The 21,452-nt window shown below is 34.0% G+C and overlaps 1 protein-coding gene across 11 annotated transcripts in view; it reads left to right on the top strand.

Moving 5' to 3' along the window:
- The window catches only part of MAP3K4 (mitogen-activated protein kinase kinase kinase 4), a 216,830-nt gene that overhangs the window by 125,319 nt on the left and 70,059 nt on the right, over positions 1-21,452 (top strand). For all 11 annotated transcript variants that reach the window (XM_056814361.1, XM_007484860.3, XM_007484859.3 and 8 more), the window contains 3 exons: positions 7,152-7,394; positions 15,861-16,007; positions 20,775-20,932. In XM_056814361.1, the coding sequence (XP_056670339.1) occupies positions 7,152-7,394; positions 15,861-16,007; positions 20,775-20,932 (548 nt within the window). The remainder of the gene's footprint in view (positions 1-7,151; positions 7,395-15,860; positions 16,008-20,774; positions 20,933-21,452) is intronic.

Raw genomic sequence — 21,452 nt, forward strand, 5'->3', positions numbered from 1 at the left:
ACTTCATAAATGTAGAGTAGAAGGGACCTTAGACATCACTAAATCCAAACCCTCCATTTTGCAAAGTAATTAAGTGACTTTTCCAGAGAGACACATGTAATAAGAGAGTGAGCTGAAGTTGAAACTCATGTTCCAACTCTGAATCTTCTGTCTGTTCTTTGATTGCTCATTAACATATTGTTGAAATAAACTAAATTTAGGATGATATACAATGGAAATAATATTTCCTACATAGAGACTGCATGAGACTAGAAAGATGAATTGGGGTTGGAAAGGATATCCTGTGCTGAAGGGAAACATCTTTATCTTTGAAAAGAAGTTGGGGGATGGGGGGGGCAGACATCTGGGTGACTCAGTGGATTGAGAACCATGATGGGAACTTAAGTTTTCTACTTCAATAACAACACAGCCATTGCCATTCAGAAGTACAAAATAGTAGATTTAAGGCCATAAATATGTCATCTTTTTATTACTATTTTTATGTGAAATTAAGTGAGGAAATGAGTCCAAGTTGAAATAGAGATTATTTTATCTTGGTGTTTTAACACTTAAGAACTTCTTTACAGTAAGAGAACTGAAATTATTGAACTGAAAAAACTGAAAAACTGAAAAGAATTGGGATGAACTAACAAGACGTGTTGAATCACCTTTGTTGGAAATCTTTAAAGTTATTGATAGCTGTATGTTCTAATGTTCATAGATATTTTAGAAAGGCTTTTTTTGGTTTGTTATTTGTGGTATATGCTATTCTGGTGATGAACCTTTAAAAATAAAATGAAGATAAAGATGATTTAAAATGACATATTATGCATAAAGTACAGCGCGCGCGCGTGCGCGTGTGTGTGTGTGTGTGTGTGTGTGTGTGTGTGTCTAAGGCCATAGTAAGGGGGAATACATAGGGTTGCATATCTCTTTTAGTTGGGGTGAAGGGTTATATACACTTGATCCAGCATATTATTATAGATTCCTGGTATGTTATTTATACACAATGAAGGAATAAACATTAGGAAGGAAGCAATATTAATTTTTACTTGAATAATTAGATGAAAATGTTGGTAATAGTATGATACTCTAATCACAATGAAGATTTACAAATGTTCAAAGTTGGCAAAACATCTTAGATTAATGGTCTTATTTGACTCTCATATCAATCAATCATTACAGGTACTATTAACTCTTATTTTATAGATGAAAATGAGGTTCAGAGGAGAAGTAACTCATTCTAGGCCACATAGCTATTAAGTGGAAGAGGTAGGATTTGAATTCATGTTTTACTGACTGCTAAACTAAAAACTATACTATTCTACTGTCCCTGTTTGGTGACTACATTGGCATAATTGTGTCAGAAAACCTGGCTTCAAATCCTTCACCATTTACTAGCAGACCCAGGGACAAAAAAAGAATGGGCTCAGTTGAAAGAAGACTGGATTTGAAATTAGAGGTCCTGTTTCAAATCCTTTCTTGACCAGGTTAAGACCTTGGACAAACAATTTGGACTTCCATGTAAAATAAGGGGTTTGGACAATGTGACCATAAAGATCTCTTTCAAGTCTTTATTAATGATACCATAAATTTTAATCCACTACCTGCCTCCCTAACTTATTGTGAGTAAATTACTTTGTGAACTGTGTAGCCCTTTATGAATGTGAGATTCTGTCTTCCTCTTCTTAATCAGCCTTTTGAGTCTGTAAGGCTATTTCCTCAATAATAAAACGGGAATAATATTACATGCATTGTCTAATTCACATGGTGGTTATCGGCTCATTTGTCAGTAAATCTAACAGGCTTTATAAACTATAAAAAAAATATAAATGTTAGCTCTTATAAAAAGTGTGAAAAAACTACTCTTTCTCACTTAGTCAGTTTAAATATATTTTTGAGTTTTGGAAGAAACTTTATAATTTCTTTGGTAAGAAATTAGCTTATTTTAATAGTCATTTAATCTGCTGTGGACAGAATGTCCACAATTTTTAATGAAGTTAATATCACAGAAAATACCTACTTTATAGTACATAAGGTACATGACTTAAGGGTATCTTTCTTAAATCATGAAGAAATATGTAGTAAGTTTATGCATGATATAATTTGATGATTAGTATTATTGTTGTTACTATTTGCAGCTGCTTGTTTTTCAAGAAAGTATTCAAAACCATTATATTTATTTTCGAGGTAAGAGCCACTGACTACAGATAATTGTCATCCAGAAATAAAAATAAAGCATCTCTGAAATTATAAGTCAGTGGGAGAATACAATTTGATTGTCCCATCAGCTTTATATCAATATGCTGTTCATTCAATGAGTTGAAATTCTGCAGTTTATATTTTTTCTGTTTTTAGACTGGAAGTAAATACGTATATAGGGGATCATTTTGTACTTTGTGCTTTAGCATATTCTTTACCTTTTATTGAAATTTGGCCATGTAATTTAAAAATTGCCCAGGAATATGGATTTTAATTAGTACTGCCCTTCTATTACTAAATTTTGGTTTAGTTGTGTAATTTTCAACTTACTTTAATATATCAACAATCAATATCAGTTGTTAATTTGAAATTTTTTTACGTGATTGAAGTAGGATATTTTATCCTGTAAAAGCTCAAAGACATAATAACCTTGTAATAACAAAGAGAATCACTTTGCGTACTGGATAGCATCAATCTTGAGAGATTATTAAATGCTTTCTTTGTGCCAGGCACTGTGCAAAGCTCAGGGAATATAAAGACAAAAATGTCTCAAGGAAACAATTTGTATATAAATACATATATGCAAGATAATTTGGGTGGGTGATATTACTAGCTTAGAGCAAGAATACACTCGAAAGAAGGTTATTAAGTAGAAGGTGGTACTTGGACTGAGGTTAGAAAGAAGCTAAAAGTTCTTAGTTGTAGAGGTGGAAGGGACATGGGGGGTTGATGAGGAGACAACCTTGTGAGGAGAAAAGAGGGTTAATTTTTGAAGGGTTGGACTTGATTGTTTAAGAGTGTGGTCACCAGGAATTTAATTAATTCCAAAGAGATTTACTTACAATTTATTTACAAATTGTAGAAAGAGTGAAGTAAGAAATCAGAGAGAGAATAAGGTAAGATATCTAGCCTAAACACTAAGTAATTTATCTCTGGCCCCCTGGCTCAACCCAGGCAGGGGAGCTTAATCCTCAACTGGATAGGCCTTGGCCCTTGTAGGTCCTGGGGAAGTCTCTTCAGAAAAATCCAGCAGTTAAGAGTCAGCTTTCACTCACCATGTGTCAGTCTAAAGGAACAGAGTCTAAGGTCCAGTCAGCAGATCCTTCTGCTCCTCTTCACCAGCCTCAACTGGAAAGCGTGAAAAATTGAATTCCTTCCGGAAGTTATCACTCCCTTTTAAAGACATTTTCTCTTGTGTCACTTTCTGTGTCTTCCCCTAATTTTACATTAGTGTTAAGAACAGGGGAATAATGTATTAAGAGTTGGAAAGGTAAGTAAAATCCAAATTGTGTAGGGTTTTAAATGTCAAACATATTTGATTACATATCAAACATTATATTTTATTCTAGATTTAATAGCAACTGACATTTAATGAGTAAGTGGCATAATCAGACCTATCAGGCTTTAGAAATATCAGTTTTTCAACTATTTGGAGACTAGGTTGGAGAAGGGAGAAACCTAAGGCACAAAGGCTTGGGAGTAAATTGCAGCAATCCAGACATGAATTAGTGAGAACTTAAACTGGGGTTGTGCTAGGGAAGGGGAAGGATGCAAGAGATATTGTGGAAATAGTCCACTATTAAATGGTACTTTAGTTATATATATATGAGGTAAAGGACAGACTTTATGACAAGTCAAGGTGATTAGAAGGGTAATAGTTCCCTAGACAGAAACAAGGAAATGTTGAAGATAGATACTTGGGAAGGTTGGAGTAGAGAGAAAGGACAATGTCTTGTTTTATATGTGTTGAATTTGAAATACCTAGTGTGTCCAGTTGAAATTGTAGAATAAGCTATTAGTAATATGGAACCAGAGACTAGACTTAGCTATGTAGATCTAAGAATCATCCACACAGAGATGGTCATTAAATTCTGGGAAGCTGATGAGTTCACTAAGAATGAGGTTGTAGAGAGAGAAGAGCACAAGGACAGTCTTAGGGAATAGTTTATGGATCAACCAAGGAGTCTAGAAAGAGCAATCTGATAAACACTGAAACCAAGAAATCTACATGGGAAAAACCCAGAAAAGAGAAAGCACCCAAGAAAAGGGAATGAACAACAGTGTTAAACACTGAACATGGGTCAAGAAGCATGAGGATTAAGGCTATTAAGTCTGATAATTAGGAAATAATTGACCATTTGGAGGAAAGCCATTTCAGTTGAGTAATAACTTTAGCAGAAGTTAAATTGTAAAGGGATACATTTTTCATTCTAATTCTAATCTTCATAACTATAGGGAGCCACCATATTCTAAACAGATGGTATTTTAATGGTTCATTTATCAGCCAGTTTTTAGTGATTATAACCCATTTAATAATGTTATAAATAATGATTAAGTTTCTAGGTTGGAACACAAAAACCTAACAAAAAATAGAAGTGCTGGATACCAGGAATTAACCAGAATTTGGGGTTCTGGGGGCAGAAATTTTAAAACTAGAAAGGACCTTCAAAATCAAGTCTAGATTTTTACATTAGGAATAAACTGAAGGTAGAAAAATTTAAATACTTTTCACTTTACCACAATAAATTGAGGTACATGAGTATAACTATACACAGGTAGCTAGTAATATTAACTTTATATTGTACTTTAAGATTTACAAAGCATTTCATGCATGTTAGGGTCATTAGAACACTTTTGTAAATCAGATGCTAATTAAATCTATTTTAAAGATAAGAAACCTGAGGCCATGCAAATAGGAAGTATCTGTGATATTTTGATTTTAGGTCCATTGTTGATTTCATTAACCCAAAGTTAATAAAAGCACATATGTGTGTATAGGAGAGAGAGAGATGGACAGATGGACTTTTTGGATTGTCTGGTAAAGACTATGTACCTCTTCTAAGAATAATCCTTTTAAGTGCATAAAATAGAATACATAGAATTTCAAAGAAGACTAAATGTGTTGAATAGAATTATCAATGTAATTTTGAAAACAAACTCACAGACCTCAGGGAAATAACCTCTATACTCTGATATGCTGCATATGGGGAGCAAAAAAGTAGTTAGGATATTTTATACAAAGAGTTCTTTGTTATTACCACATATCGAATTTTAAATAGATTTTAATCTTTTTTACTTTATGCCAGTACTTAACAATTGGAAATGTACACATGTTCTGAGAAACCTTTATTTTTTTAAATTAATTTTTTTTGTTTTTTTCTGAGAAACCTTTAAAAGACATATCTTGACCAAATTTTTCTTAAGCAATAATTATTGAAAATACACCTCTAATGGTTTCTTCTTATTAGAAATCTAAGTATTTCTAATTCAGAGTATAAATGATGTGTGTGGTATCTATCTTGTCTTGAAGCATAAACTGGATGACTTCATTCGGTATATTATAGAATAAGTAGATTTTTGTTCTTGTATGGCTTAGACTAGTTAGAATCTGATTACCTAAGTGATTGGCATAGTTGACTATTAGACTTGGAGGTAGGAAGTTTAAAACTTGCCCCAGTTACTAATTAGCTGTGTGATCCCAAGCAAATCCTTTAACTTTGGTTAGCCTCAGTTTTTAAATCTGTAAAATGATATAGCTGTATATTTATGAGGTCAGTGAGATATCTGCTTTTCAGAACAGAAATGAGAATCAGATGTAACACTTGTAAAAAACTTTTCACTTCTAATTCACATTCTGTTGAAACACTGAAGTAGATTTTAATAGAGGAATATAAATTTAGAATTATGCCTTTATTATTGTAGTAATTTATAAAGTTGTTCTGGTTTATCTCAAAATCCTAAATTTTAGAGTACTAAGGTATAAACTTTTATATGTAGTGTTGTAGAATTATAATTTGATTATCAAGTAAATTTTCTTAAGATCTAAGCATCTGGGAGCAGCTGTGTAGCTCAGTGGATTGAGAGCCAGGCCTAGAGATGGGAGGACCTAGGTTCAAATCTGGCCTCAGACACTTCCCAGCTGTGTGACCCTGGGCATGTCACTTGACCCCCATTGCCTAGCCCTTACCACTCTTCTGCCTTGGAACCAATACACAATATTGACTCCAAGACTGAAGGTAAGGGTTTAAAAAAAAAAAAAAGATCTAAGCATCTGAATATCAGAATTTACAAAATGGGCTGTAGCAATCTGAGAAGAAAATGGGATGGTAGCTTGGGAATGAGGGGGTAGAAAATATTGGAATGAAGTTTAAGAAAAAGAAAAGAATCATGAAGAGACAAATGTTATTAACTTCTCCATATATCTAAATATCTATTTTTTAAAATAAATCTTTATTTTATAGTCTGAACTAAAATAATTCCACAGTTCTCTTAGTTCTTTGGAGTTCTCTTAAATTTTGAGTCCTTTCATTTTTTAAAGTAACCAGGAAAATGTTAATTCTCTTCTGATAATATTAATTAGTCTGAATGTTTATAAATATTAAATCAGTTTGTGATTTTTGCTTATTTTATACACTACCTTTTCTTGGAGAAAAAAATGACTAGTTTCATTTCAAAGTTTTATACACCGTTGATCCTTCCATTTCCTTTTTAGAATTTTTTGGGAAAAGAAAAAAATCAGGGGGCAGCTGGGTGGCTCAGTGGATTGAGAGCCAGGTCTAGAGACGGGAGGTCCTAGGTTCAAATCTGGCCTTAGACACTTCCCAGCTGTGTGGCCCTGGGCAAATCACTTGACCCCCATTGCCTAGCCCTTACCACTCTTCTGGCTTGGAGCCAATACATAGTATTGACTCTAAAAGGGAAGGTAAGGGTTTAGAAAGAAAGAAAGAAAGAAAGAAAGAAAGAAAGAAAGAAAGAAAGAAAGAAAGAAAGAAAGAAAGAAAGAAATCAACAACAAACCCCAAACTTCTCTTGCATATCAAAGTTCATATCATTTCTCTTTTGAAATCAGAGTGGCATATAAATTTACTAAAATAATCCAAGAAGTAATATGTCCTATCTGTAGCCTAACCATAATTTTGTTAATTTCTTCTGGACCATCTTAATTTTGTTTAATTTTACTTTCGTTACAGTTTTCTGAGTTCCCAGATCCTATGTTGTGTTCAGATTATATACAGTTGTCAAACACAACACCTTCATCAGAACAAAAATGCAGCACTGTGTCTTGGGAGGAGTTGAAATCTATGGATTTGCCATCATTTGAACCTGCATTCTTGGTCCTTTGTCGAGTACTTCTTAACGTTATCCATGAATGTCTCAAATTAAGATTGGAACAGAGACCTGCTGGGGAACCCTCTCTCTTGAGTATTAAGCAGGTTTGCATTTAAGACTAACAATTTTAAAAATAATTAACATGTCACTTTGTATGGCTATGAATTTCTTGTGAAGATAAATATTTAATTCTTTTAATTGTTGAACTGGTTGGTAAGTATAGTTTTGTGTATTAGAACTGTAAAGGTAATTGGTAGAAAGCATATTATTGTTATGCTTTGTGATATTTTATTTAAGTATAGTAAGAGATAGTCTTAATATAATTTGACAGTTTGTGAAAAATTCCTTTGGTTGTGTCTTTAAGTATAATGTACGTAGGGTCTGGAGAATTTCCGTCTGTGGGTTGAATGGTAAGAGAGAAAAGTGAAGAAAACTAGATGAGAAATAAAAATGGAAGTCTTTGTGTTATGTTTTCATTACTTTCTACTCATGATTGGATCTGCTCCATTTTGGTATCCTTGTTTTAATCTGCTCATTACTAGAGTATAGCTCAGACTCTATTCATAAAGTTTTTTTTAGTATTTACTACTTTTCTATTCTCCTGACTTTTCCCCTCTGTGTTATACTACTTAGACTACTAAACCTTTATAAAAACTTTTTTCTTAAAAGCCAATACAACCTATTTGCAAATTCCACAACATTTTGTTATGTATAATGATGTATATGTGAAAAAGTTTTGAAAAATTTTTAATTATAAAATTATTATTGTTTGCTTAGTTAGGAGTCTGGATAAATAAACCCCTCTTAATCTCAATTTCTTCTACAAAATAAAATGTTGAACTATATGATTCAATTTAAGTTTTATTGATTTCATGCTGTGCTTGAGGCATGTGATTGGTACTAAATAACCTACTATTTTCTTTAAAAAGCTCTTTTAATCAAGTAGGTGAGAGAAAACATATATACAAATACTTTATTTTTATTTTTAATTCTGAATATCTTTTTTAAAATATATTTTATTTTCCCAATTACATAAAGTAGCAATTTCCAACAAACATTTTCTGAAGTGATACAATCAAAATTATTTCTATTGCTCCCTTTCCTCTCCCTTCTCTAAGATGGTAAGCAATTTGATCTGAGTTATATATGTATTATCATGCAAAATATTTCCATATTGTTCACTGTTGTAAGTAAATACTCATATAAAACCAAAACACCAAAACAAAAATGCAGATAAACTAAAATGAAAATAGTATGCTTTGATCTGTATTCCAACTCCAATAGTTCTTTCTCTGGAGCTGGATAGCATTCTTGGTCATAAATCCTTCAGAATTATCTTGAACCATTGTATTGCTGAGAGTAGCTAAGCTTTTCACAATTGATCATTATACAATATTGTGGTTATTGTCTACAATGTCCTCCTGATTCTGTTTATTTCACTCTGCATCAAGTCAAATATTTTTTGCATCCTGTTCATCATTTCTTGCAGCACAATAGCATTCCATCACCGACATATACCACAGTTTGTTCAGCCATTCCCCAATTGATGGACATTCCAATAATTTCCAATTCTTTGCCACCACAAAAAGAGCTACTATAAATATTTTTGTAGAAGTAGGTCCTTTCCTCCTATTTTTGATCTCTTTGGGATTTAGACCTAGTAGTGGTATTGCTAAATCAAAAAGTATACATAGTTTTATAGCCTTTTGGGCATGGTTCCAAATTGCCTTCCAGTCTGTTTAGATCAGTCCATAGCTCCACCATCAATACATTAATGTCCCAATTTTGTCACTTCCCCTCTAATATTTGTCACTTTCCTTCCCTGTCATGCTGACCAATCTGATAGGTGAAATGTGTACCTTAAAATTCTTCTAATTTGCATTTTTGATATAGTGATTTAGAACATTTTTATATGATTATTGATAACTTTGATTTTCTTATCTGAAAACTGCTAATCTTGATTACATTGGTTGTATTTGCATAAAAATTTTAAATTTAATTTAGTCAAAATTATCCATTTTAAATCTTGTAATGTTCTTTCTTTGTTTTTTGCTTGATGATGAATTCTTCACTTCTCTATAGATCTGACAAGTAAATTACTCTATGTTTCTTTAATTTAGTTATGGTATCACTCTTTATGTTTGACCTTATTTTAGTATAGGGTGTGAGATGTTGGTCTATGTCTGGTTTCTGCCATACTGCTTTCTAGGTTTCCTGCAGATTTTGTTGAAGAGTGAGTTCTTATTCCAAAAGTTGGGATAAAAACCTTTGTCAAATATTAGATTGTTGAGGTCATTTACCCATGTTTAATTTGTATTTAATCTATTCCATTGATCCACCATTCTGTTTTTGGCCAGACCAGATAATTTTGATGATTACTGCATTATAGTAATTTGAGATCTGGTACTTCTAGGTCACTTTCCTTAACTTTTTTTGTTCATTAATTCCCTTGGTATTCTTAATTTTTGTTCTTCCAGATGAATTTTATTTTTTTTTTTTAGTTCTATAAAATAAATTTTTGGTAGTTTAATTGGTATAGCACTGAATAAGTAAATTAATGTACATAGAATTGTTGTTTTTATTATATTAGCTCAGCCTACCCATGAGCATATACAAATACTTTTAACAGAAGAATGTAATCACAGAGATACAGAGAGAGTGTACTGAAAGATCTGGATAGAGAATAGAGATTTGACCTGTGACTTCATTGGTATAAGGAACTCCTTCCCCTAATATAGGCTGGGACTTTCTCTGTAACTTATAGTCTTAGAGAGTTACCTAGATCAGTGATTAGTTGAATAGCCTGGCCAGGGTCATATAGCCAGCATATGTCAGAGATAAGACTAATTATCAAAATAGAAATTATACAAAATTTCAGAGGAATCTACCACTGTATTTTAGTGTTTAGGATAGATCCTGAGGGAGAAGGTACACTTAATCATGCATACTAGATTTGAAGAGGATAAATTTAAAGTAATTCAGAGAAAGAATGGATTGGATCCAGTGACCTAAAATTAAATAGAGGAAATTGACCCAATAGGAAAAGAATACTCTGAAGAAATATTGATGACAAACACAGTTGATTCCAGTAATAAAAGGAGTGACTGTCTAAGAAGACTGATGTTGATGGGACTGGACAGATGCTATACAGGGAGTTCACCAATCAACTTAGATTTTTAACAAATGCATTAAGAAGATGGAAGCTCAGGTAAGACAGAGAATGAATATAAAAGTGTGGCTTAGTATTTTAAGAAACATTTGAGGAATGCTGAATCTCTGTGAGAGCTGAGTATGGTGAGGAAAATTAAGCTCAATAAAAACCCATTTTGGTTTGAGTTCTAGTTAAATTAGAAATGAAGAGGCTCAAAGAAAGTATATGACTACATTTTGGGATGGATAGGAAGGATGATTACAGGCAGAAGAAATAGAAGCTGTTGAATTCTCATTCTGTTTCTGTTTTCTCTGCTAAAGAAAATGGTTGGACAATATAGAAAAAAACAGTGACCAATAGGGAATTGACACAATGACAATAGCCACCTAAGAAAAGTAACTCTATTAAGAAAGTACCTGCCTGTCCCAGGTGAGTTCAAGTCAGATGAATTTTGTCATTGGATCCTTAAAAAAGGTAGGGAATATGATTGCTGATTTCTCCTATAAATTTTCAAAAAAGACTATAGAGAAGATAGGAGAAAGGCAAATGTCTCATTTTTTAATAAAGAGAATATAATGGATTATAAAAATTATAAATAATACACTTTGATTTTGGCAAAATTTTAGAATATATTATTAAAGAGATAGCTAATGAACATCTAGAAAGGAAACATTAATTATAGAAACCCAGCATGGCCTTATCAAGAAATAGTTTGAGTTGCTTTACTAGTAGATTAGGGAAATGTTGTAAGTAATGGTTTATCTCCATTTTAACAAAACGTTCAATAAGGTCTCTCTTGCTATTCTTATGGAAAAGGAGAGATATGGAATAAACAGTAGATAGAGAAAAGTCATTAATAGTTTGATGTCTATTTGGAAGGCGATTATGAAGTTTTTCAGTGATCTTTTGCTTTGTAAGGTTCTGTTTACCATTGTGATCAATAAATCAAAAAATATTTATTAAGAACCAGCTATGTGCCAGGCACCATTATGTGCTGTGTGTTAAACACTGATACATACCTTAGATATACTTACCAAATTTTCAGGTGACACAGAGCTGAGAGGAATAGTCAATGTGAACAGATTTTGACAGGATTGGGGTAAAATTGATTAAAATCAATTAATAGTGGTAAATAGAAGTCTTATTTGAGACCAAAATGGCCAATTTCTTAAGTATAACATAGAGCAGAGGGTGACAGTATTTTTTTTTTTAACCTGGAACTTTTTGAGAATTGCAAACTGAATGTAAGTCAGTAGTATTTTGTGACAACCAAAAGACCAAATGTATTATTGAACTATGTTAAGTGAAATAAGCTTCCAGGCATAATGTGGCAATAGTCTCTTTGTACTCAGCTTCATCTGGGATCAGACCACATCTAGAGTATTATGTTTAGTTCTGTATATAATATTTTTGGAAGAACATTGGTAAGGCAAAGAATATCCAGCAAAGGAATTATTAACCTGGAATTTGAACTATATTTTTTATTTTGATAATTATGTTTCAAAAAAAATTTTTGTAAACTTATATGCTTTGTCTCATTTATTGGTTTCATCAGACTGCCAGAGGGATTCATGATAAAAAGTTAAGAATCTCCTGCCTAGATCAGGTAGCCAAGATGGTAAAACCACTCATTGCACCAGTTTGAATAGAGGCTTTTGAGTTCCAGGTATATCAAAATTATAAGACTTGATATTTTCTTCTTTCAGTTTGTTTATTTCCTGGCAAAGACCTCTTCAAACACAAGACCAATGTTAATGCACCAACCAACTTAGATTTTAAAAATATATTTATAGAGGGTGGATGCAAGGGCAGGTATATGGTTTCAGCGTCCTGGTTGGAGAAGGGAAAAGAAAAAAAAGCCATTACATAGGGTTTGTGTTCAAATTAGGTTTATTAAAGAATATCACAAAAAGCTGGTGATGGAACAGAGACTATAGTAGTCTTAAGTCTGTGTTTAGATTTGGGTGTTCATCAAACAGTTACTCAATAATATTTCTTTCTCTCCTTTTTGTATGAAAAGTCCCACCTGTGCTAGAGATGTTACCTCACTTTGGGGGGACCTCCAGAGTGTTAAATTGTGGTGAAACAAAGTAATATGTGTTACTTCTACTTCCAAAGCTATGGTTTTGGATCTTTGATCATTTTCATTGTTTGAGGGGGCAAAGACAAGGAGTAAAGGAGAGTGATGCAAGAATTAGCTCATTCCATGGGTGACTTTGAGCCTTTTCTTAGAGAGATAGGATCCTAATTTTCCATGACCCTGGTAGTTGAGAGCATATCTAAAGATATCAAAATTTGTCACCCGAATTTCTGTTTTAACTCTAAATGAGTTTCCAGACTCTACAATATGCTTTATGTAATGGGGATATGTTAATTAATTCATTGAAGTATTTTTGTTTACTGTTTCATGTATTATGATGAAATTGCCTGCAGGAAAATGCCAAGGTTAGAATAAGTCCTTTTACAGATGAATGATCTTACGTTCATTCCTTATAAGGAATGGTTAAAGAAGCTGGAGTTGGTTAACCTAGAGAAGAGAATACTTAGAGGCTGATGGGGTCTATAAAAACTGATTTCAAATATTTGATTGTCATATGAAAGAAAGATTCATTTATCAAACTAGCAGTTTTATGTAGAAATTACAAAGAGGCAAATTTGGGGTTGATATAAGAGTAAAAAGGAGAGGGAAACTTTCTGAGATTTGGTGAACATCACCACCTTCTGGATCAGAACACTCACAAACATCAACACTAGTTTTATGAAAACAATGGGGAAATTCAGAAGCTGCTTAACAAAAAAACAACTCCACAGGATTTATCAGCAGGATAGCTTATCTGTCTCTAAGAAAGCAGTGTTTAACTCTATCCAGTGTAAAGTGCAAGTGAAACTTGGAGAGATGGAGGATTCTTGGTGTAGTTAGAAGGGAGATGAAATTCAGTTTTACACTGTTAGTAATAATCCAAAGCACTTCTCTGCTACCCTGAAGGCTATTAATAGGCCAAAGACCTATGTTACATCTCAACTATTCAGCACTGATGGAGCCACACTGATGACTGTGTTGCCTCTACTTCAGTGATAAGGTCATGATCCTGGAACAATGGGTTAGACACTTCCAAAGTGTTCTCAACAGACTGACACCAATCAATGCTAAAGTTATTGATTTCTACCTCTGGTTAAAAGTCGATCCCTCTCAAGCCAAACTTCCAAACAACTGAAGAAAAGGTTTTGAATGCCACCAGGCTCCTCTTGTATAGCAAAGTGCCTGGTGCTGATTACAAGCAGGGGGTGCATTGCTCATACAAAACTAACTAAAAGCTAGTTTATATGGCAAAAGGATGTTAGATGAAGGATGCCTCCATGTCCATCTCTATAAAGGAAAAAGAAATGGATTGTCCTGTGACAGTCATGGGGCGGGGATTTTCTTTGTCTATGTCTCTGTCTATCTGTCTGTCTCTCTTATATTGCTGGCAAGATTATTGCCAGAATCCTTCTTAATTGACTGATCCTTCACCTGGAAGATAGTCACCTACCCTAGAGCAAGTTGTGGCTTCACAAAGTGCCAAGGAATGGTCAATATGGTATTTTCTGCCCAACAGTTCCAGGATAAATGTCAGTGGCAGAACAGCAGCATGTACACATTTCTCTATCTGACCAGTTCCTTTGACACTGACAGTTGTCAAGGGCTTGTGGAAGATTATGGCAAAATTTGGTTGTCTGGAAAAGTTCATCAGTATTATACAACAGCTCCATGATAGCATGCTTACTAGCATTATGGATAATGGGCAATGGCCACATACCTTCTCTGTCACCAATGGAGTGAAGCAGGGCTATATCCTTGTTCCCATGCTTATCAGCAATGTTGTTAGATGTCTTCAGTGAGGATGAAAACAGTATTAAGGTCAGCTACCTTTCTGATAGTAAATTATTTAACTTGAAAAGACTACAAACCAAGACTAAAGTGGAGGGACAGTTGGTGCTTGACTTTGTTTTCATGTGATTGTGCATTCAATACAGCCTCTGAGATTCTGAAATGCAACAGATCAGGAAATGAATCTCTGCTGCTTGTGCTAGTTTTGGCTTGACAATTAGCATGAAGAAAACAGAGGTTCTTCACCATTTAATACCATAGCATTCATATATGGAACCAATGGTTACAACAAATGGAGAACTTTGAATGGTGTGGATAAGTTCACTTTGGCGCAGTATACTTTCCAAGCATGTCCATGTAGATGATGAGGTTGGTGTATGCATGTTTGGGACACTGAAGGAGAGAAGAGGTATTGGGCTGCCTACCAGACTGAAGGCGTATAAAACTGTTATGCTGACCTCATTGTTGTAATCCTGTGAAACCGGCACAGTATACCAGTGTCATGCCAGAAAACAGCTCTGATGGGTTGGTCATGTTCAAATACCAGACATACATTTACCTAAAAGACCTTTATGGAGAACTTGTAAGTGCTCACACAGAGGCCAGAAGAAGCAATGCAAAGACACTTTCAAGATCTCTCTGAAGAACTTCAGTATTTATTGTAAGACATGGGAGACATTGGCACAAGACTGGCCAGCATGGCATGCCTACATCAAAGAAGGTGCTGTGCTGTATTCACAAAGCAGGATTTTAGTAGCATGAGAGAAATGTGAGATGTACAAATTTAGAGACATTTTTATCCCAGATGTTCATACAGACCAAAGCTGTGGTAGAGGCTTCCAAGGTTGTATTAGTCTGATAAGCCAATCAGACTGTACATTTACTCCAGTGTAGTGATGTCTTTTTGGTCCTCCTTGACTATGAAGTAGTTTCATAACTTAATGCAATAGTGAATGGTGACAACAGAAAAGCTAATGGATAGAAGAATGGAAACAAGTTATGTTGAAATGCCTTGAATACTGGAGCATTTGAAATTAAAAAGCAGTAACAATCTTCATAAATTAGGGAGGCATTAAGGTTAATCACAGAAACTCTGAAGTCAACTTGCTCTGGTCATTTATGGGAGCTAAACATCAATAAAAATAGGTAACATACAATATACTGCCACCTCCATGCCTTTCTTTGCATGTGCTATACCCACACCAGTAATACTTATTTTCCCTATCCCCATTCTTGGAATATCTTAATATATTCAAGGCTTAGTTTATGTGCCACCTTTGTTCCAAGGTCTTTTGCAATCTTTTTATTTTGACCACTTTTGCTGCCCTTGAAGTTATTTTGTATTTACTTTGTAAGTATTTTTATTTTTCTATATATATGTTGTTTTGCTCAGGAGAATTTATGCAACTTCAAGAGTTGAGACTATTTTAAATTTTGTTTTTGTATCCCTGATATATGATACAGTATCTAACATACTTTGAATTGAATTAAATTGCCAAGTGATTCAGTAATTAAAGATTATAACTCTAACATATGTTTGTTTTATTGTAGCTGGTAAGAGAGTGTAAAGAGGTCCTGAAGGGTGGCCTTTTAATGAAGCAATATTACCAATTCATGCTTCATGAAGTATTAGATGATTTGGAAAAGATTGACTGCAACATAGACTCTTTTGAAGAAGACCTGCATAAAATGTTGATGGTAAGTATCAATGATGGGCAACGTAGTCATCAGTTTTTTTGTTTGTTTGTTTGTTTTATTTGTTCTATATGATAAACCTGTCATAATAAGTTAAGTTTTTTTTCTAATAGAAGAAGTATCAGACTTGTTTTACTTTGTCCCAGAGGACAGAAGTAGGAGGAATGGGTGGAGGTTGCAATGAGGTCAATTTGGGCTTTATATAAGGAAAATTTTCTCAACTATTAGAATTGAAGTGAACGCCACTTAATTTTGTGGTCTTCAAGCAAAGACTCGCTGACTACTTGTTAGATATGTTGTAGAAGAGATTCTTTTTTTAGGTATGGGTGTTTCGTCGTCCCCCCTCCCCCAACCGTTTTTATATGACAGGAAGTCATCAATTTAAATAATTCTTTTGGGTATAGAATAGGCTACAGTCATGATTGAACTCTATCTTCTCTCTCTCTAACCTTGTTTCCTTTATTGCTTCTTAAGAAACTTTTTCATTCCAAACCTTGATCTTTTCTAGTGCTATTGCTTATACTACTTCCACCTTGCTCTGAATACTCTTCTCTACTTTAATTTAGGAAGCTGAATCTTACCTTCATTCATTAGCTTATATCCTGCCTAATCTAAAGAAAGTCAACCATGCCTCATTAGGACCCCCAATGCCCTCTCTATTTTGAATTTAGATCACTTAGAGTCTAAAAATGTCAAGGCGTTCTGAAAATGGGTTGATCAGTTACATTATAAAATATAGTTAATTCTAAATATGTAAAAACTCTTTGACATTTTAGAAATTGTCATGAATATGAATGTTATTTAATACGTTTCTTTCACCAAAGTTAAGATTAAATGAATATTTAAAAAAAGCAAAAACTTTTATTCATCACACTTATCTTGCTAAAAGTTTTAAATATTAATAGCCAACATCTATATATCACTTTATAAATTTTATCTAATTTGATCCTTAATGCAGGGAAACAGATGTATCTTTTTTCTCATTTAACAGATACAGAAACTGAGGCAGAACTAGTGTCTTGCCTCATAGAGCTAGTAAGTGTCTGATATCAGATTTGTCTCTACGTCCAGTTCTGTATCCACCATGCCACCTATATTGCTTAAAGAATATTTTTAGTTCATAAATATTTGAGGAATCCACTAATTCTTTAGATTTATAGTTTTCTGCCTACTTTTTGTTCAGTAGAGAATAACATAGTTACAATCATATAACTACAACCAAAGAATGTATGAGGCAAAGGAACTTTAAAGAAGAGACAGTTTAATGTGATGGACAGTATTGGCCCAGGTCAAAATCCTTGCTGTACTAGTTACTTGCTATATGACTGTGGGCGGTTCAGTTTAAACTTTGTCAGTTGGGGGAAGTATTGAAAAAAGTATGCTATGTAAGCATACTTTTATGTTATCAAATAGTAAGTTAGGATGAGTATGAGGAAGTCAGAGAACCATAGGAAGATATGTATAAAGGGATGCAAAGTAAACAGAGCTGAAAGAATAATGGAAACAATGACTTGTATTAAAAAAAGATAAAAGAAGGAAGTTTGTACCCTGAGGGAAGCTTGGACTTTCGGTATGGAGAGGGGGAGAGAGGAGACCCTCCCTTCCACAAAGTGGGGTTTAGGGGAGACAGCAGATATAATGAGATGGCTCAGAAAGAGGAGAGGGGGTTTGAAGATTTTCCCCCTTCTGCTTTCCCTCCTTAACTAAAGCTGCTTTCCCCAATTCATTCTTGTTCCTCTTATCCCCCCTCCACTACTCAAGACCAAAGGGTCTCCCCTTGATCTGCTCACTCACACTCAGCTTGGGGAACAGATAACTTTTAATGTCAACTCAATCAGGTAATACAAAAGGAATAACAGGCAGGGAAGAATGGGAAAAGGAATGTGGGAAAAGGGGGTCTCTGTCTCTATCTAAACCCTTTCCCCTTCCTCCTCCTTGAGTTTGGGGGGAACTCAGGGCTTGGTAGCCTGAGCCCCCTGAGAGAAAGTCAGGTTGACTCACCCCTGGGCAACAGGAGCTGAGGTAAAGTCTGCTCAGGTTTCTCTTCAGAAGTCCCTTCAATTGGGAAGTGTTTGAGGGAAAGATTTCCAGTCATGAGCAGGAAAAATGGGTAACCCTCAGAAGAAAGTCTTTTTCCTATCTTCTCTCTTTGGCTTCTCAAGACTGAGAGACCCTTACTGCTCTTCCAGCCAGAGTCTTCTCCTCTGGATTCCACTCCTGGGACCCCTCCCCCATCAGGTTGATCATTTTCACATACTCTTCAGCCTGGCACTTCTTCTCTAGTGCCAGCCTCTGTCACAGACTACACAAATAGGAATTTTTTAAAATGACTAAACATAAGTCATTCAATTTAGTCATTTCAGTGCCTAACGTGGTAAACACTCAACAAATATTTGTTGTGCTTGGGTACAAGTGTTTGGGGTACAGAAAAGGACAAAAATTTTCTCAATTTAAGAAGCTTATATTTTATAGGGAAGCAACAAGTAAAGAAATATATACATGAAAGATACATGAAGTAGACTGAATTTTCCCTTAGAGGGAGAGGCTCAAGCATCTGTGGCCAGGAAAGGCCCCTTACAAAAAGTGACATTTGAGCCAGGCTAGGAGCCATAAATTCTTGAAAGCCAGCAGTGAAGAAAGACGACATTCTAAGCATATTGGACTGAAAGTACTTCTGTATGGAATTGGAAGGTAAAGTGTCATGTGTGAGTAATATCAAGTAGGCCAGAATGACTGGATTTTAGAGTGTGAAGAGTATACAGTAAAAAGACTAGGAAAGTGTCAGCTGTTAAATGCTTTAAATACCATATAGAGAACTCAGAATATGTGAGGCTGAGATAGGGCTGGCAGAGGGAAACATGATCAGAACTACACTTTCAGAAAATTTATTATATTGGCAACCAAATGAAAGATTGTTTGGAATAGGGAGAGACTTGAGGCAGGGGGATCAATTAGAAGTCTATTGCTGTAGACCTGAAATGATAAGAGGCCAAATCGGAGTAGTGCACATGTGAATGGAGATGAGGGGAAATTGTAAGAGATGTTAAGGTAGAAATGCAAGATTTGGCAACAGATTGGATATGTAGGATGAATGAGAAATAAAGGATAACACTGATGTTGCAAACTTGAGTGACTAGGAGGATGAAGATTGTGGTGTCCATAATGGTGATAGCAAAGAATGTAATAGGGAAAGACCTAGGGGGAAAAATAATGAATTCTGTTTTGGACATGTTGAATTTGAGTTGCCTAATGGGCAACTGTATTATTCCAGACTATAGATAAGGAGGGAAACTAGATTTAAATAGACAAATAAAACATGCTTCTTCTATCATAGCAGAGAGGTAAAGGAATATTTATCTAGAATATTATACATATTTTCAGATAGATAAAAGATTGCATGTTTTTGCTTAATATTTTTTGCCACAAAGAGTTCAAATTGAAGCTCTTTATAAATTGCTTATTAACTGCAAAATGTATTAATAAAGTGTATTTTAGAAACAAAAGAGCTATCTTTAGATTATTTTTTGCAAATGTTTGAGTTATTCCCTTTTCAAACCTTCATTAAGCATACCCTGCATATAACTATTGATAGTCTCATAAAAGATCTTTCAGAGATGGAAATGTATATGTGTTATATGTAGTAATTGACATTTTGCAGTTGAACTTTTTTAATATAATGATGATGCTTTATATACTACTAACTACTACTACAATGATGATGACTAAGAATTTTTACACACACATACCCCTCAGTTCTCAGCATTCCTCACTCAATGCATTTGGTTGTCTAAAAATTATAGGCAAATTTTAATGGTTATCTTCTTTGGATTCTGGCATTCTGGCAGGAGTTGATAGTCAGTGGATTCTTAAAAATGATGTCTCTTATTTAATTTTTGTATTTGTATCCTCATATCCCCAGTACCTCGCACAGATCCTGGCACGGAGTAGATGTTTTTTAACATGTTTGTTGAATTTATTATTTTTTCAGTCATTCTTTATGTGTTTATGATTCATTATTATCCACAAGATAATTTGAACAGTAATATAAGATTTAACCTTTTGGCTTTGACGATTAAAAATTTCCATCAAATATGATTAAAATTTTATTCTATTTAAGAAAACAGAACTATGTAGGTATTTAGGTTTGCATCAGATATGCTATAAAGATTTTTCATAAATTCTTTTAACCATATTTCATATAAAACTAACTTAAATTGTGTACATTTGTGTGTTCATACATAGGATGATATATATGTATATAATTTTTTTTTTTACTATTTACCAACTGTCTTAGAATCAATACCAAGTATTGGTTCCAAAGCAGAAGAATGACAAGGGCAAAGTAATTGGAGTTAAATGATTTGCCCCTTGTCCCACAGCTAGGAATTGTCTGAGTTCACATTTGAACTCAGGACCTCCTGTCTTTAAGCTTGGTTCTCAATGCACTTGAGCCACCTGGCTGTCCTACTAAAACTCATTTTAACTGTTTTCAAATATTAATTGTAATTATTATAAATATTAATTGTGCTAAATATTACTTTTAGGATATAGAGAGCTTAAAAAGATTTATTTTTTCTAGTATTAAATGACTTGAGACTTGAGTTTTTGTTGTTGTCATTATCATGTCTATTTCAATTTTTGTTTTTTGGTCTTTTCCTTCATTAACTATTAACTTGCTGCTGTCAGTGTTTCTTCCTACTTCTAATTTGAAGTTTTTATACTTCTTCAATTGAAAACTCATGCCTTTCTTTTTTATGTTTATATTTAAAGGTGTATTTTGATTACATGAGAAGTTGGATCAAAATGTTACAGCAGTTACCTCAAGCATCTCATAGTTTAAAAAATCTTTTAGAAGAAGAATGGAATTTCACCAAAGAAATAACTCACTATATAAGAGGAGGAGAAGCACAGGCTGGAAAATTGTTTTGGTAGGATTTGCTGGGTTTTGCATGTAACCTTCTTACTAGCTTTCTTAATCTTCTAATATTGGTTTCATTTGAAATGCTTATTTTCTATAAGGTTTCAGATTTTAGTTTAGTTGAAATTATAATTATTGATATCCCAGTTCTCTAAACTAAAAATTCATGAGAACCAGAGTGATTGGCCTTCACAGGTTTACACAGAAAGGGAGTAGTTGACCATGATGAAATAGCTCCATAGGCACCTGCCTTAGATGGAAGTGGAGTTGTAAGATACTTGTCCATTCCTAGATTTTCTCTTGACACTATAATCTGAGATGTCTCTACTCTGTTTCCAGTGCCTTAGGATATAACTAGAAATGAATAATTCTTTTTGCACTGTAGCCCCATGAAAGTATTGAATAAGGAAAGAGGAGTCTGGTAGAGTCAGAAGGTAGACCTTACTTTTCCAGCTGGGGAACACTTGCTATCTGGGCAAAAGGGAGAATTGAACCTTCATCCCTAAATTATACTTCAATACTGAAGTTAG

This window comes from Monodelphis domestica, chromosome 2 (genome assembly GCF_027887165.1).
Source record: "Monodelphis domestica isolate mMonDom1 chromosome 2, mMonDom1.pri, whole genome shotgun sequence".
Classification (NCBI taxonomy): Eukaryota; Metazoa; Chordata; class Mammalia; order Didelphimorphia; family Didelphidae; genus Monodelphis; species Monodelphis domestica.